Source organism: Pezoporus wallicus, unplaced genomic scaffold, assembly GCF_028554395.1.
Source record: "Pezoporus wallicus isolate ANWC-B61680 ecotype Strahan unplaced genomic scaffold, APGP_CSIRO_Pwel_v1 contig_7344, whole genome shotgun sequence".
Taxonomy (NCBI): Eukaryota; Metazoa; Chordata; class Aves; order Psittaciformes; family Psittacidae; genus Pezoporus; species Pezoporus wallicus.
Window position 1 is genome coordinate 937424 of NW_026640533.1, and position 15747 is coordinate 953170.

Below are 15747 nucleotides of genomic sequence, written 5' to 3' on the forward strand. Positions count from 1 at the left end.
AACAGGGTAAGGGGCAGAGAGTGCAGCTACGCTGTGTGTCAAAGGGAAAGGAGCCTGGAGGTGGGCTGTGAGAGCGGAGAGGATGCCTGCTGCTTTATCCAGCTTTAATTAGTTTCCAAAAGACAGTGATTTCCCATACCTTCTGCAAGTACAGGACCGTTCCCTTTAGTACAGCATAAAAGGTTTTCCAGCCTCGCTTTCCCCGGGGAGCTGCAAAGAAAACAAATGAAAACCCATTTAACTTGGATCCATTTTTACACTTTTCTAGGCAACAGGAAAGCTACATTAATCCTGTGTTAAACCTCCTTTGTACTCTACTTCTCAAAGGACAATTCAACTTAGCACAGTGCCTGCACATACCTGCTGTGTGAGAGAGTAATAAACCAACTCTGACGACAGCCCTGGACTGGATCAGAAGGGAGCAGCAGCAATGCAGAAAGAAGGTCAGAGAGATCCAGCCTTTGTGCTCTTGCAGGTAGGCGGACACTGTCCCTACAGAGCTAGGTCTGCACTCTGTGCCGTGACAGTTCTCAGAAGGAAATACCCTTTCTTCATGTCACAGCAAGCTGGCAGGCACTGCTCAGTACCAATGGGGCACTGCTTAGAAAGCAGTGCCTCTCAAGAGCATCCTTCCCTCTTGCCACTGCTGCACACCTGAGTTGGCACTGAGCGGTCGGATAGCTTCTTGGTCCCCTCCCCTGCTCCTGCAGCCACAGGGGAAGCCAAAGAAGAAAAAAGAGAGGGGAGCCAAACAGAATACTAATGAGAAAAACAAAATCATCCCTCAAGAAACCTAAAGAGGGGGATTCAGCATGATTGCTGCAGTTTGAAATTCAGCTGCAATAGAAGGAGAGAAGGCACAGACTGTACGGCCACAGCCTGAGGCTATAAGCCTGCATCTAAGCTCCACCAAACATGCACCACTTACCAGCATCCACTTGTGTCTGCACTGAAATTAATAACACATGTATGACTAAAGCATCACCCTCAGAAAGGCATCCCATTTTGATCTTAAGACAGCAAGTGATAGTGAAGAGGTTATTAATCCCTTGCTCCAGAGGTTAATCATTCTCATCTTACATAACGGGCCTTATTTCTAATTGGCATTTGTTTGGACAGCTTCCAGCCACCGGCCCCTGTTACATCCTTTTCCTCTAGATTGCTTAAGTGTTTCAGTCCTCAGTACTCCTTTCCTGAGAAAATACCTATAACATGCCAGCACATCACTTCATTAGCAATCCTGCACAGGCTGATCTGTAACAGCTCCAATAGGAAATGAAATATGACAAGGTCTAACTAAAAGAAAAAAAAAGAAAAAGTCTCATTTTATTTGCAATGAGTCAGAGTCAGAATGTAACTTTTTCAAGAGCTGCATGACAATAAGAGGCAGGCCCCCTAGACGTACAGGAACTTCTGAAAACGTGGCCTTAATTACATTACTCATAAAAGGATTATCCCCAGAATGCCAGCATCCGGTGTGCTGAATAATGAGCAATTCTGATTACTTTTAATTAAAGAAATAATTTAATAAAGGCAACTAGATACAATTACTTACTAAGGTTAAATAAACAGAAGTTTAATAAAGAGGAACCTATTCAAAGCATCCAGTCATCACAAAGAATGAGGTCAGTTTGATTTCGACATCTCTGTTTGGATTTAGCCATCCAGCTGTCAGCCTCCAGCTTACAAACACCAACCTCCAACTGTACCTTCTAAATTATATTAGCAAAACATGCAAACATCAAAGAGCTAAGCCAAGCTAGGAGACAGTTGCAGTTACTGGAAACCCATCACAAAATCAGACTTTGCCTTCAGGATTCAGCCAAAGAGTGTGAATCCTGAGTAGGGGATCATCAACAACTGGGAAAAATACAGATGCTCTGAGTAGCAGATCAATAGAAAACAAACAAATGAAGATGTCCAAACAACAGAACACACACAGCTGAATCAGAGACCTTCGATAATTAGTGGATCACAAATGTATGTAGGACAAAAGGGAAAGAGAATAATAAAAGTAAGAGGCACAGCAAGTTTGCCAGAAAAAAGGGTAGGGAGGAGCAGCATAGTGTAAATCTGGCTGGTACCAAAAGCTGCTGTATTTCACTGGGGAGATGACTCAAGGCTAGCAAAGTTGGGAAGGAACAGTTACAGCATCTTCCAAGTAGAGATGAAGAACAGCCTTTTTTAAAATACAGACCCAAAGGCATGGGGAGATTTGAAACAATCTGGTGCCACACAAGGAAAAGGAGAATTACCAAACTGCTACGGAACAGCCACTGTAATTCACTCCAAATTGTTTTGTCTTCTGTAAGCCATGAGATTCATTTTCTTTTAGTACAAAAGATCTACATTGCCTGCTGTATTGCACTATTCATTATGCTTACGTATTAGAGCTGCTACAAATGGGACTGAAAATTGTAAATCCTGGCCTAATAGTGGAAGTGTGATAATCCAATTGCTGCATTGTTTGCTATTGCTGCAATTTCCCCTAATGAAGCAGCACTATTTGCCTTGAGAAGCACATGGGCTCATCGTATGTGGCATTATGCATGGATAACAAGAAAATGATGTTAAGAGTGAAAGATACTCACTTTTCTTTCCATCCATATCCGCATGGATTTTCCGAGCCAGAAATCCAGTCTTATACACAATAGCATTGGGGTCATGAGGGATGTCCAGGAATGGGTTATTTGAGTTGCCAATTCGACTGACAGCCTTTGTCTGGCTCACATTATCCTTTTCATCTGTACCATCTGAGTGAGACTTTTTCTTTTCTTCTTCATCCCTTAAAAAGCAGTAAAAAACAAGAATGAATGAGGGACTAACCAGCAATGTTTCATTTCAGATATTCTTGCACATTCCTTGTCAAAACACCTCTCTCTTTATAGGGGCCCTATTTAGAGAAAAACTTCAGCTATGCTCCAAAATATAGTCGGATTATAGCAAAGCTTCAATTCACCCACTTCACTAGCACAAGGACATAGGAGCCAGATCTCAATGAAGCCTAAGCTTCCCTTTTACAGTCTCAAACGCCAGTATTTCAAGATCATTCTGTGTCCTTAAACTCCACCTTTTTTTAATTCTACTTATTTGAGTGCTAAAGTGTGAAATATTTGCCTGCTGGGTTCTCCTGAAAAATCTCTAATTTCTTCATGAGTTCACAGGTAGATGAAAAGAATTAGATTACTACAGATCACTGTGGCTTAGCCCTTAACTTAGCATATGAAACACAGACTCTACCTCTTTTTCTTTATTTTCCTCTGCAGACTAGCATAAAAGAAGTAATTTAAAAATAAAAACTATACTAGGTGAATTACATTATCTGTATTTTGGAAACAAAATGCTGCCCAAAATGTTACTTATTAGGGCGATATATTCAACACAGCTCTTGGGGACAACAATGCAACCCTTTTCAGCAAGTCACAAGCACTGCCTGACTAATAAATTCCTTTTTATATGTCACAGCCAATTGGGAAAAGGACCAGGAAACCTAGAAAACAAAGGGTGTCCATCACAGGAGTAGAGCAATGGTTTCAGAGAACAACAGGCCACTGAATCTGGATGGATGGTGTATTTGGAGGAACCAGAGTTAGTGTCAGATTAGAGAGCAGCTCTGTGTCTTTGAAGTCCCCACACACTCCTCTCCAGGTGACTGGGAAAGGTGTGTCAGGGAGGATGAAGTCTGTCATTGGAAAGTCATGACCAGCATACAATGTAAAAAAAAAAATCAACATCACTTGAGTGTAATGATGGCCGATGAGGGGGTGCACTTCAAGCCGCTGCATCTCACTGCACCCAGATGGTCAGGAGAGAAACTTCAGGCAGACCTTCCAATCACAAGTATATATTCAAAGGCATCAAATCAGATGAGGATTAGCAAGGAGTATGTCAGTCCAGAAGCTCATCTGGGGGCACACTACAACCATGTCTGTTTATGGGAATTACTATCCCAAGAAATGTCCTCCAAGAACTGCGGGCTAGAGCAACAATGTGCATTATCCTGATCTCTCCTGAAATGGTCTTCTGGGAAATAACTTAGTCTGGGGAGATACAAGGATAATAGATTGACAACAAGGAAACTAAATCCAGAAACACAGAGGCTATATTAGTGAACTCAGCAGTGCCAGGGAATGTTCCAAGGCATTTGACTTTGATCACTTCATATTAGTTTGTGCTTGGCATGGTCTCAGCCCAGCACACTGCCAAACTATTTCCAGACACCATTTAGGAATTAGCGCAGTTAAAAACCACCACAACAGGCAGTACAGAGGCAAGCACCTTTTCTAAGGTAAGACTTTTCAACAGTATGGATACACATCAACATTTAGCCTGAGAGTCAAGCAAAGGTGCCAGACATGTGATTCAGATGTATAGAAATGGTGCAGCCAGATCGGTGCACCATGCCTTTATGGTGTTGTCTTGCAAGGTCCTCTGACTAAGAGGAATAAATCTTCTACTTGAAGACTCGATTCCTGCAAGGAAGAGCAGTCCTTGCATCTTTCAGCCTATTGACACATGTTTTCCCACTCAAGAACAGAATGATTTGCAAAACACTTTCCTTGGTCAAAGCACGCTTTGGTTGAAACCCTCTCCAACTGGAAAAGTGTAGAAATTTCTGAAAATTTTGATTGCCCTGTCCTTCCTATATCTACCACACTTACTAGCTGCTGGTACATCTGTGGACACACAGTCTGACACACGTTTCTCAGATATTTGTCTGTTCCAGGAGCAAGTTCTACCAACACAAGTCTGTGGTACCTAGTCCAGACTAAAATTTCTCACTGGGCATAAGCTCTTAGGCTGATTTGTCACACTGAAGTGACTTGTGAATTCTGGGATCTCAGCCAAGGACACAGTGGATTTCTCCTTGCCAGCAGAGGCCTACTGCAGTAACTAGCTTAGCATTTTTTTGGAATAAGCTACCTCCTTTGGAGCTATGGGAGTGAATTATCCTATAGTGACCAACTGTCCTGTGGGAATGTACCAGTACCCTTATCCAAGCAGCCACAGGTGGTGTGGTGAGCAGTCCTGGGGATGATGGACACCACTAGTGCTGAGGGCAGTGCTCTTGAACTTCGCATCTCTGAGGAAGCTACTAAAATAGGAATTCTTCAAAAGACAAATGTAGACAGACCAGACAAGGACAAAATGACATCTGCTGTCATGACTGCTAGTAGCACTGAACAAACCTTTAATTGGTCCTTTAATCTGTCACTTAAAATGGGACATTGTTGAGACTCAGAAGCCTTAGGCACTTTTGAGAGCTGAGTGCTCTGTCAAGATGCATAAGGTCAAGACACAGGAGCCAGTCTGTAAGATGCAAGGGAACCAGAGAGGCAAGGAGGATTCATTATGTAGAACGAGAAGCAGATGAACAACAGAGAAAACAGAACTAAAAGGAGCTTCTCTCTCTCTCTGATCTTGAATATGAAACACCAGTGGAAATAAAACCAAGTGACCTGGGACTCACTTATTAAAATACTCAATTTTTAACAGTGGTCAACTGTAAGAAGAAAGTGGGACAACTGGGAGGAGTGTCAAAGTTGCAAAACAGTTCAGGTATTAGCTTTCCTTATGAGCCCTTCAAAGTTGGCTGAATAGATTGGTCCTTGACTGGCTTTAACAAGGATTTAACAATTTAAGCTTACCCCTCACCAGCCTTTAGAGTATGGCTGCAAGAAGGAAGATAAGGAGAAAATTCAGCTGGCCTCTGGATACATACAACCTGAAAACTGATCTCTGAAACCCTAGCATGTGGGGGTGCAACTACTTCCTCATCCTCAGATGGCTTTCTGGAGATGATTCAAGCTCTGTAATATCCCCAGTGTGAAAGCAGTCTCCAGTGATGCAGGAGTAAGAGTCAGTGGGTGGTGTCTCTGTTCAGAGTCATGGATCTAGTGTCACACAGGCAGAGCTCAGGTCCCTGTCAGGGACAGGCTCAGTGCCTCTCCTTTCCATGTGGTACAGAAAATAGCACTATCCTTGTGCTTTTGGGGAAAAACCCCATGCTGGTTCCAACGCACCTTTCAGTAGCAAAACACCACCATGAGGGTCCACTTAGGTTTGCAGAACTCTTACGAGATTTTCTGTCTTTGATCAGCAGACTGAAATCACTCCTGGCTCTCGGTCTGCAAGTGATTCCTCTGGTGACCCCTGACCTCTGACAACTGAAAGGGGCTAATGGCTGTGAACCCTCTTGTGTCTCTAGTGTCTTCGCTCTGCTGGGTACTCATGACAGTAAAAGGCTACCACCTGTAAGGTGCTTACAGAACAAGGTGATTCAGTTACACTTCCCTTAGCTTGTCTCTTTGGGAAGGGATCTGCAGATATATCAGTAACCAGGGCACTGGCTATCCATGAGAACCAAACTCAGGATCTGCTTGTTCTATCACTTGCAGACACAGTATTAAAACAGCAATGTTTTCCTTACCAAATGCATAATCACTGACAACCAGAAAGAGTCTGGCTTTTAAACACGCAGATTTGGAAAAACTGCAAAAATACATATGTTGCCATTTTGGTGAAGAAATATATTTTTGCTTCCCCCCAGAAAGACCTTATACAAGAAAAGTATCTTTTTTAATTCTGAGAGAAAACCATCATCTTGTTCTCTCAGGAACAAACACATTTCTTTATGTTTTATGGTGTGATTTGAGGCTCTGCCTTGGAAAACTTCGAAGTCACAAAGCTGGAAAGACAGGGTCAAGCCCTTCATTTTTAAAAGTCTGCTCTGTGTCTGAATTTTTTCAAATAGAAAGCTTAGATGACATGACAAAAGCCTATGCAAATCCATTTAAAAAAACAGCATTTAAAAAAAAAAATCAGATTTGTAACACAGATTTATGAATCTTTGGAACTGATAGCATCTGTAGTAGCAAACTGACTTCAGAAATGAGCAGACAGAAGTTGTGGCATCTTTCCCAAAAGGAGGAGAAAAGAAAGGAGAGCCAGGTGATTACCACCTGACCCCTCTCAAAACCCAGCCAAACAGGAAACATCCTGGAACTTGGGAGACAAAGAGTTAATTATAACAGGGAGAGATTTCTTGGTCTGATCTAGAAAAAAGGTGAGCTTCAGCACAGACATCTTTATAACCACCCCAGTCTCGGTGTCACAGTTGCTGCAGGAAACACAGAAAGGATTTAGCAGCAGCCCTTCCCCACCATCACTGTGTCAAAGACCTATTTTGGTTTCTCTAGAAGCAGATTATTTTTCAGTGCAGTCCAGAAAAACAAAAGGAATACACCATATCCACATCTAAATTTCTCTGGAAAGAAATCTATCATCAACTAGTCAAAACCCAAGTGATTCTCCTGAAAGCTACACTGTCCTGAGGAGAGAGTTTTCAGAATACGACTGCCTCAAGTGCAGCCATTCGTTTTTTGCAATTTTGTAAGCAGCGCTTTGGGATTTCATATGGTAATTCTAGATCACCACTCGGCCTATTTTAAGATGATGATTTTATTATTCCTATCACCTTCAACAGGAAGTAAACACAGTATTACAAACAATGGAGAACAATAACGTTCACCACCACATTTCCATGTAGACATCTGCAAACAAAACATATTTAGTTCTGGCGCCTCTGAAGCCAAATTACCTTTTTTCTCTTCAGCTTAAAGATGATGATGATGGGTGCAAAAGCAAAAGGATGCGAAACATCTATAGAAAATAGGACTGAAGGGATCTCAAGAGGTCAGCTAATCTGTCTCTTTGCCTCTGAACCTGGATCCACTCTTCCTGACCCATTCTGGACAGAATAAACAGCTCACAAAATCCTTCAGCAAAAGCACTTCCATAGCTCGTCCAGGCAAACCTATGCCCTGGTTTAAAAGGCTTATTGCTAGAAAGCTTCTTTTAGAGTTGAATCCAAACTTCCCTTGCTTCAAATTTAAACCCACCCACAAGGGCACGAAGAATAATTCACACCTTTCTTCTCTGTGACAGCCTTTACACACTGAAATAAATACACTCAGGTCCCTCTACTCAGTGCTCCCTTTCCCAACTAAACAAACCCAACTCTTAATCTTGCCGCTCATGTTCACAGAATCTTGAATTCATTTCATCTTACGAGTGATGTCAGGGTTGAAGAACAAGAGCATGAAAAAATCTTATGGAAGTATCAAATCCCTCAGGGAAATTCAGGCAGCATGAGAAATTGAGACACAATTATTGGGGCTACATGCACTCCTGGAGTGGTTCCAGTAACCTCAGCACTCTGAAAACAGGATGCATGGACTAACTGGATGAAAAAGTACGTGGTTTCACTGCAGTCAGTAGGAACTTCTGCCAAGGACTTCTGTGAGACCCAATCACCCTCTAGTGCTTCACTAAGTAGAGAGGAAGCATGTAACAGGACAACGACAGAATAATTGTATTTCTGATCATTAGTTTTCCCGTAACACTTTTCTCTTTTCTCCCAGGACACTGAACAAGGAAGGCAAGAGGAAACAGCTAACAAAGTAAATGGCAAGCCAAGTAAATGGCAGAATGTTTTCCAGCAGTTCTACTGTGAAAAGCAACCAAAACATTTGGGGGGGGGCAGTAAAAAGAAGGAGTGCGCTTTCAGGACCCCACATTCACTAGCTCAGGGTAAATTCCAGGTCAGATCTCTTTATTTTAGACCATTGTATGTGATATGCTTTTAACCTTTTGAAGAACTTCAAGCCTGGAACTACTGCAGAAAAAGCAGTGTAATGCAATTCTGTCTTCCAAAGCTGTAATTGTGCTTCCCTGATGATAAAGGATAAATGAATACTCCTACTGAAAGTCTCTAGAGCACATCCGCTGATTAAGGTGTCACTTGTCTTGACTACAAAATTGGAGTCAATGGTAGCCTTTTCTTTCTGTGGGCTTCGGATCAGACTGTAATTCTACTGGAAATGGATGGCAAACCATTTAGGAAGATGACACACCTAGCTTACAAGTAGTAAAATAAGGATCATGCAGCAGTCTTCCCCCATGTTACATATTGCTGTTACCCTCCCCTGCCCATGGACTTATTAATCTACCAAAGAATGTACTGCCAGAACAGCTCTTAAACTGCTGATTAGCTCGTAAGAGAAAGTCTTAGATCCTCAAAGGGATTCTGGCTGGTGGAAAGGCATTCCTTCAACATGCCAGCATCGCAAGGGAGCCCTGTTTCCACCTTTGCCTTACCTCCCACTTCTTCCCCGTACCAGGGAAGAAAAGCAATACTCTTTGGAAAGGAAAGAGAATCTTCTCTAGTCCCATCACTGCAAAACCAGCCATGCCCCCTTCCTATATGCCTTTCTCTAAAGATGACAACAGCAGAGCAAGAGAGTCATGTGCCTCCTCTCTTTAGCTCAAGGCAGTCCTGAGGCTTCTTGGGGTGATTACTTTACACCAACCACACATCTCTACGAACGAGACGTAGAAAGTGAGGTGATGTGAAAGATGCTGCCCTCTTCTAGCCAGCACTCTCAGCCCTAAAGGTAAAGGCACAAAGTCTTCGACTATGCCCAGAATGAGCTTTGTTTCTCTGCATGTGAAGTAATTTTCCCGTCAGTCCAAGGTATTTGTCTGGACTGGACTGGAACAGACAATCGGCTCCATTGAGATCTCTGCTGGGAGAAGGTGGCTTTACACCCACATCCCAAGGCCTTATTTAAGAATGAGTCTGATTTCTCTCTTCCAGCCTGCTTGCAATTTCTCTCCAAAAAATTCATTAGCACGGGACATGGACTGGACTATGTAAACGTGAAGCAGTTACTACCTATACAGAAGAAAACTATCTCATAAATCACCTTGACTGAAGCTTACAGGAGCAAAGCCAGGCATAAGCCAGTTCCCACCTGGAGGCTGCCCAAGTGTATTAGGCACAGTATGGTCTCTTGGCAAGAGAAGGAAAACTCTGACATTGAGAAAGTCACATAATGGATTCTGCTGGGTCCAAAGTACCTGAGAGAGTCTTGCTAATAGCTCCGGTGTTGTGACATGTAAGATTCACACAGTGTATTCCAGGTCCAAGACACAGGCTGGGAAAATGTCTCCAACCATACTTCTTATAAAGCTCATCAGAAATGGCATTTCTTGGTGATTCCCCCTAGCAGAACATCTTCCTCACTACTTTGACATTACCTAATACACTCATGAACAGAGGCTGCAATCCCAGTTGAGACCAGTAGCCCTTGTGAGGCTGCACACCCTGCCCTGACAAGAAGTTCATTTGCAGATGATGAACTTGAAACAGGTAAGATCAGAAGCCAATGAGCCTGTAAGACCTATGGCAGGTGTTAGGACTTCTAGCAGGACCATGCATCCCACACATATATTGTTCTCAAGAAGGTGAGATTTCAGATATGCAAATCTACTCAGGTAAACGTCTCATACAGCCAATATAGATAAAAGATGATTTTTTTTTTTATTTTACTCCCAATTCCACTGTTCTGCAAGCGGCAAAAACTAAAATAGGTCCTTCTACTCCTTGTTGGCATGCTTAGACCTCATGAAACCTAAGCACAGAGAAATGACAATTTAACACAACCAGAAATTGAAGCTCTCTCTTGTCTGCAGTATTTCCATAGTTAACAAGTGTTAGGCTGTCAAAAGCCTACGGACAGGGGGATATCACTTTGTCCAATTTATCATCTTTCATATTAGATTGTTGTCAAGTTATCCGTAGTTAATCAGGAGACAAACCAAGACAATAAACCAATAGCAGGAAACTCAATCCAAGGCATGTGTTTCTATTCTGTGGTTCTGACACAATGTACCGAAAGATAAAGGGAGAAGTCAACTTCTGTTTTATTTATGCAGTCATAGAACAATGGAGGATTTAATTTCTCTCTTTTCAGGCTGAAGTTTCCTTCTAAACGAAATGTCCTCTTTCCTTACAAATGCAGTTGACTCCTATCATTAACAATTCCCTTCGCTGGAGAAACAGATGAGGCAGTATTGCCAGGTCTTTCATTAACAGAAAAGCAAACTCATTACGTACACTAGCTGTCTTCTACGGGCTTCGTAGCCCACTTGAATGGTGACATAGGATGTATAGAGAGATTACTACAGAGGTACTATTTTTAAACTCCTAATTTCTATGCGGTATACTTACACTGCCCATTCCAGCTTCTCATTCTTGATTGAATTGTAGAGGGCCTGCAAAGAGAGAAATGAGATGGGATTATTGTTTGACCCCTGCTACACATACATTAATATCCTGAGGAAAATTACCTAATACCAGCAAGTGAGCTGTCTCTTGCCAAGGAAGTACCATAACTGCTCATGGTAACACAAATCTCATCTAAGGAAAAAATACCAGAGCACAGGGTTTGAGATTACACTTATTTCCTCAAGCAGGTTTTGTAGTTTTGTGGGTTTTTTTTAAAAATAACTGTGTTAACTTTGCAAAAGCCACAAGTCCACAGCCTTGAAATTCAAGGTCCAATTAACTGCTGATAGTCTGTGAGATGTTTTTGTCATTGACTTTGATTGAGCCAAAATTTCACCCTGTGGGCTTACCTGTAAAACTACGCCAGAATAGCTATTCAAAGTCCCTGATCCTCACAGACACCTAAATGCTTTCCCAGTTGCATACCCAGACAGAAACACATTCAATTTCTGAGTGCAAAACAAAATGAACAATAAGCAGGTTTTGGGCTTAAAGATCAATGTCTTGGACTGCTGCCTGCTAACATCATTACATTTTTAATTCATAGGAAAGATGCCAGCAGGTCTGACACCAAAGGTCACAATTCTGCTGTTGATACCAGCCTGCAAAGAAATGTGTCTGGAAGCTGACTTAAGCCTGGGTGGATATCAGAGAGTTGGCACGGATTTCTTTTGAGAGGAAGTAGGTACATCACTTGGATAAGTGCGCCTGATTTCAGCTCTCCAGGAGCTGATGCATAGGATGGGTAAATGCCTGCTATTACTACAACCTAATGGAGTTCTTCAAATAGGCCACTTGACTCAAATGAAGTATTTTGGTATGGAATGTCCCTGATTCTCACACTTATAATCCACATTTGTAATTTACCTTATATACATAGCTAGATTTACTCCCTCTGGCACATAACTCCTACACAGCCTCAAAATATGTTAACGTGTAGAAGAACTGTTGGTGCACACGATTACCAAAAAGTAGCACATCAAGTATGAACAAGCCTGAAAATCACATACTATAATAGCTATGACATGTTCAACAGCAACATTAACATTTAAATAGCCTTAACTCTGACCCAAAACAAAAATAATGTGGAAAACTGACGAGCTGAAACTAGTCTTGTGCATATGCCACAGCTGAACTTGCAATGAGAATCCCATGAGCATATCCCACTGCTCATCCTGTGATCCACTGGCTCCTCTCTGAATCTTGCACAAGCTATTTGACGATCCTAATATTCAGTTCTGTGAAAATCTGTCTCGATTGAACATACACAAGCAGGTCAAACATACTGGTACAACTTGCCTCACGCTCATGCTACACATGCAGCAACTTTTAGTCAGAGTGTACCATAAAAGTAGGTTTCTCAGAGTAACAGAACAGATATGACCAACAGGAGGAATTATCCCACATCCTACTTATACTGAGCTACAAGAGAGAGGTCTCCTAAATGCTAACAAGGGCTTTGCTGCACTATTCATAGCAGTACGATAAAATATTTCCAACTCTGGAGTTTTCACTATTTCTATATATCCTATCTTCTCTAAACTTGTATAAGAAGCTCCAATCCAAAGGCAAACAGCTGAAGGTGAAGGAAAGGGCATTGCTGGCAGTTTGTAGGCACCTCACTTAATTTTCAGGTGACAGCTATCAAGAGATTTTAAGACCAACCTACAAAAAGAGAGCAAAAGAAAGGGCTAATATTTCTCCTACCATGCAGCCAGCAGCCCAGGAGAATTACACTCAACTCCATTTTTCTGCACAAGCTGATGCTGATTCTCTGGGGTCACTCAACATTTTCTGCTAGAAGCCACTATATTTATAATGATTTGGCCAGAGCCCTGATCTTATTCTTTGACTTGTTCTTTATTTCCTACTATGATTAAAATATTCTCTTACATTTTGAGCCAGAAAACTACTTCCAAACATAAGGCAAAGAGGCTGCATTTTTTTCCCCAGTTGCCTTCTCATTTTTTCAGAAGCAGCATTTTTCTTGCAGGCTGGTTGGATGAGCTTCTGAGATGTAGCAAAAACCTGGCCTGGGGTACCAGAAACACCTTTTGCTGCTCTCTGGCCCAAATGCCTACAAGATTGGGTCACAACCTCTGAAAATGAACACCTGCCCCAGGCAGTACTGATTTTGATCTGATTTTGCTAAGGAAGTCCCTGGGGATCATTATGGCCAAAGATCAGGACACACTTAAGCAGCACTCCAGATTGGCTCAGGAAGAACAAATGCCCCAGGCTTTTGCCTTGCAGCAAGTGACACATACTTGTCTTGATCTTTACTAATGAGTCAGACTCCATCTTCATTCTTTAGGGAGGACACCAACCCAGTCCTTTGGCATACATCTGATGAAGGACACAGTATCCCCCATAGAGCACGAAATACAGCCTCTGAGAAAGTCTCTGCTATTTACAGAAATGAAAGAAAATCCTACACAGTACCCACAGCCCAGGAAGCTGTGTACAGGGCACATTTGGTGTGTCCACAGAGTGTGTCCAGTGAGACCTCAGTGAGCAGACCTCTCAAGGGATGAAGATACATGAGTTCTTGTGCCTGCACCCCCAACCCAGCTCTCCATCAGAGACTGCTGCCAGGCTGCACACTCACCACCTGTAAGAGCTGCTTTATGTTCTTTCTCCAAACCAATTTATGCTTTAACATTTTCCTGGTGTCTACTGGGCTCTTGCATGATCCGGGGAAGAAAATTTTCCTCCTCCCATGTTTTGCAACCAGTGGCAGACATGTACAGCACCTGTTCTGTCATTTAATTCATAGCTGTTTCCCAAGGCAGCATTCAGACAGCAGCTCTTTTCAGCAGCCATTTCTCCAGAGTATGATTAAATCAAACAAACTTGGAGGCAAGCACTTAAATGCTTCACTAGATTGCAACAAAGCTGATCAGAAATTATGGTGGGGACATGACTTTCACTATACTTAAGCAGCTGCAAGGACATATTTTATTAACTCACGTTTTCTCTCTGGGACCTGGGAGCAGGGGGAAAGCTCTGCTTTAAAGTACTCTTACACTTTGACAACAATCACAGCTTCTTACCTGCTAGCATGGCAAGTGCTTGGCAAATTTGCTGTCTAAGCTAGAAAACTGGAAGCTGGACCACAACAGGGAATACCAGAACAAATACTGCATGAGTCTCATCTTCCAAGCTGGACCAATACCACTTGGAAAGGGGAGAGACTTTCTATCTCTTTCAGCAGCCAAGGCTACTGTAGGCAGGATCCACCCCCCCAGCTACCAACTACTCAGCACTGCTTCAACCCTTAAGTTCAATTACCAAGACCATGAGAACCTTACAGCTTTCCCCTCTCTGAGAACTGCTGATCTCTGGGTCCACCACACCTGAAGCTCAGCACTGCTCTAAGCTCCCTGGAGAAACTAATGCAGTTTTGAAATAAGAATAAAAGAAATTTACTGCTGTATAAAACAAAACAACAGGGAACATCCTCCAATTTGACTCCTGCGCACTGCAGTGTAAAAAATAAAATAAAATTAAAAAAAAAACCCAGAATTTATTATGTGTTTGTGGGATTTGTTTGTATTTGTTCACAAACTAGGAAAGAGACTAAGAAATTTACACTTTTTTCCTTTTTCTTTCTTTTTCTAAATGGAAGGCTGCAACTCTGTGAGAAACTGCCAAATTCCTTCTCCATTTTCCCTTTGATAAGCAGGTAGGTCAACCAAAAATCCAGATTTCCATAAGCTCTCACCAGTTGATAGTTTTATTCCAATTGGAAAGAGAAGCAAAGCTATGCAGGGAGTGCTTTGAAAACTCCTGTTCATTTTACAAAGCTGGCAAGAGAAAAAGGTCACTTGCCATCCTCACCTCCCTCAAAACCTTGTCACATGCAGGAACCACTGGACCCATTTATACAGGCAGCTCTCGGCACCTGCTGACTGCTGGCCATGCTGTGAGTCAGCCTCTGCATGCTGAAGCCCTGAACAAAAGAAAGGCACAACCAGGTGTACTTACAGGGACAAAGCCATAACGAATTACCCAGATATGCATCTCAGTAAATCACAAGGCTGGCTCTTGAAGCACACTACTGACTTTCTATACACACTAGCCCACCCAGAAAAGTCTGCCAAGAGAGGAAGGAGTACACCACAGGTATTTCTTATATCTGCTTTGGGCACAAAATAGGAGCCAGAAATGCCTGAGTGTGAGTAGCTAAATGGGCAAAACCAAGTTCAGAGAGCCAGCAGGGATGACCCAGACTGTCTTCTCCAGCTTGTGCTTCCCAGGCTTTCTGCTCACACCCAGTTCTACCCTGGTTTCATAGAATCATAGGACAGTTTGGGTTGGAAGGGACCTTAAACTTCATCTAGTTCCAGCCCCCCTGCCATGGCCAGGGACACCTCACACTTGACCAGGTTGCTCAAAGCCCCGTCCTACCTGGCCTTGAACATTGCCAGGGATGGGGCATCCACAGCTTCCTTGGGCAGCCTGTTTCACTGCCTCACTACTCTCACAATAGAGAATTGCTTCCTTATATCTAACCTACATCTCCCCTGTTTAAGTTGTTGTTGGGGGAATGGCCATCTGACCATTACAGGCGATACCCTGAGTGGCTTTTGCTGCCCATGGGACAGGGATGCACT

General features: G+C 42.6%; 1 protein-coding gene across 5 annotated transcripts in view; it reads right to left on the reverse strand.

Annotated features, from left to right (window-relative positions):
- Positions 1–15747, reverse strand: part of PSD3 (pleckstrin and Sec7 domain containing 3) — a 101862-nt gene that overhangs the window by 15367 nt on the left and 70748 nt on the right. For 4 of the 5 annotated variants that reach the window (XM_057419365.1, XM_057419366.1, XM_057419367.1 and 1 more), the window contains 3 exons: positions 11075–11118; positions 2592–2785; positions 140–210 (listed from right to left, as the gene is read on the reverse strand). In XM_057419365.1, coding sequence (XP_057275348.1) covers positions 140–210; positions 2592–2785; positions 11075–11118 — 309 coding nt within the window. Of the gene's footprint in view, positions 1–139; positions 211–2591; positions 2786–11074; positions 11119–15747 lie in introns of those variants that run through there. The other variant, XR_008973501.1, reaches the window with a different exon arrangement.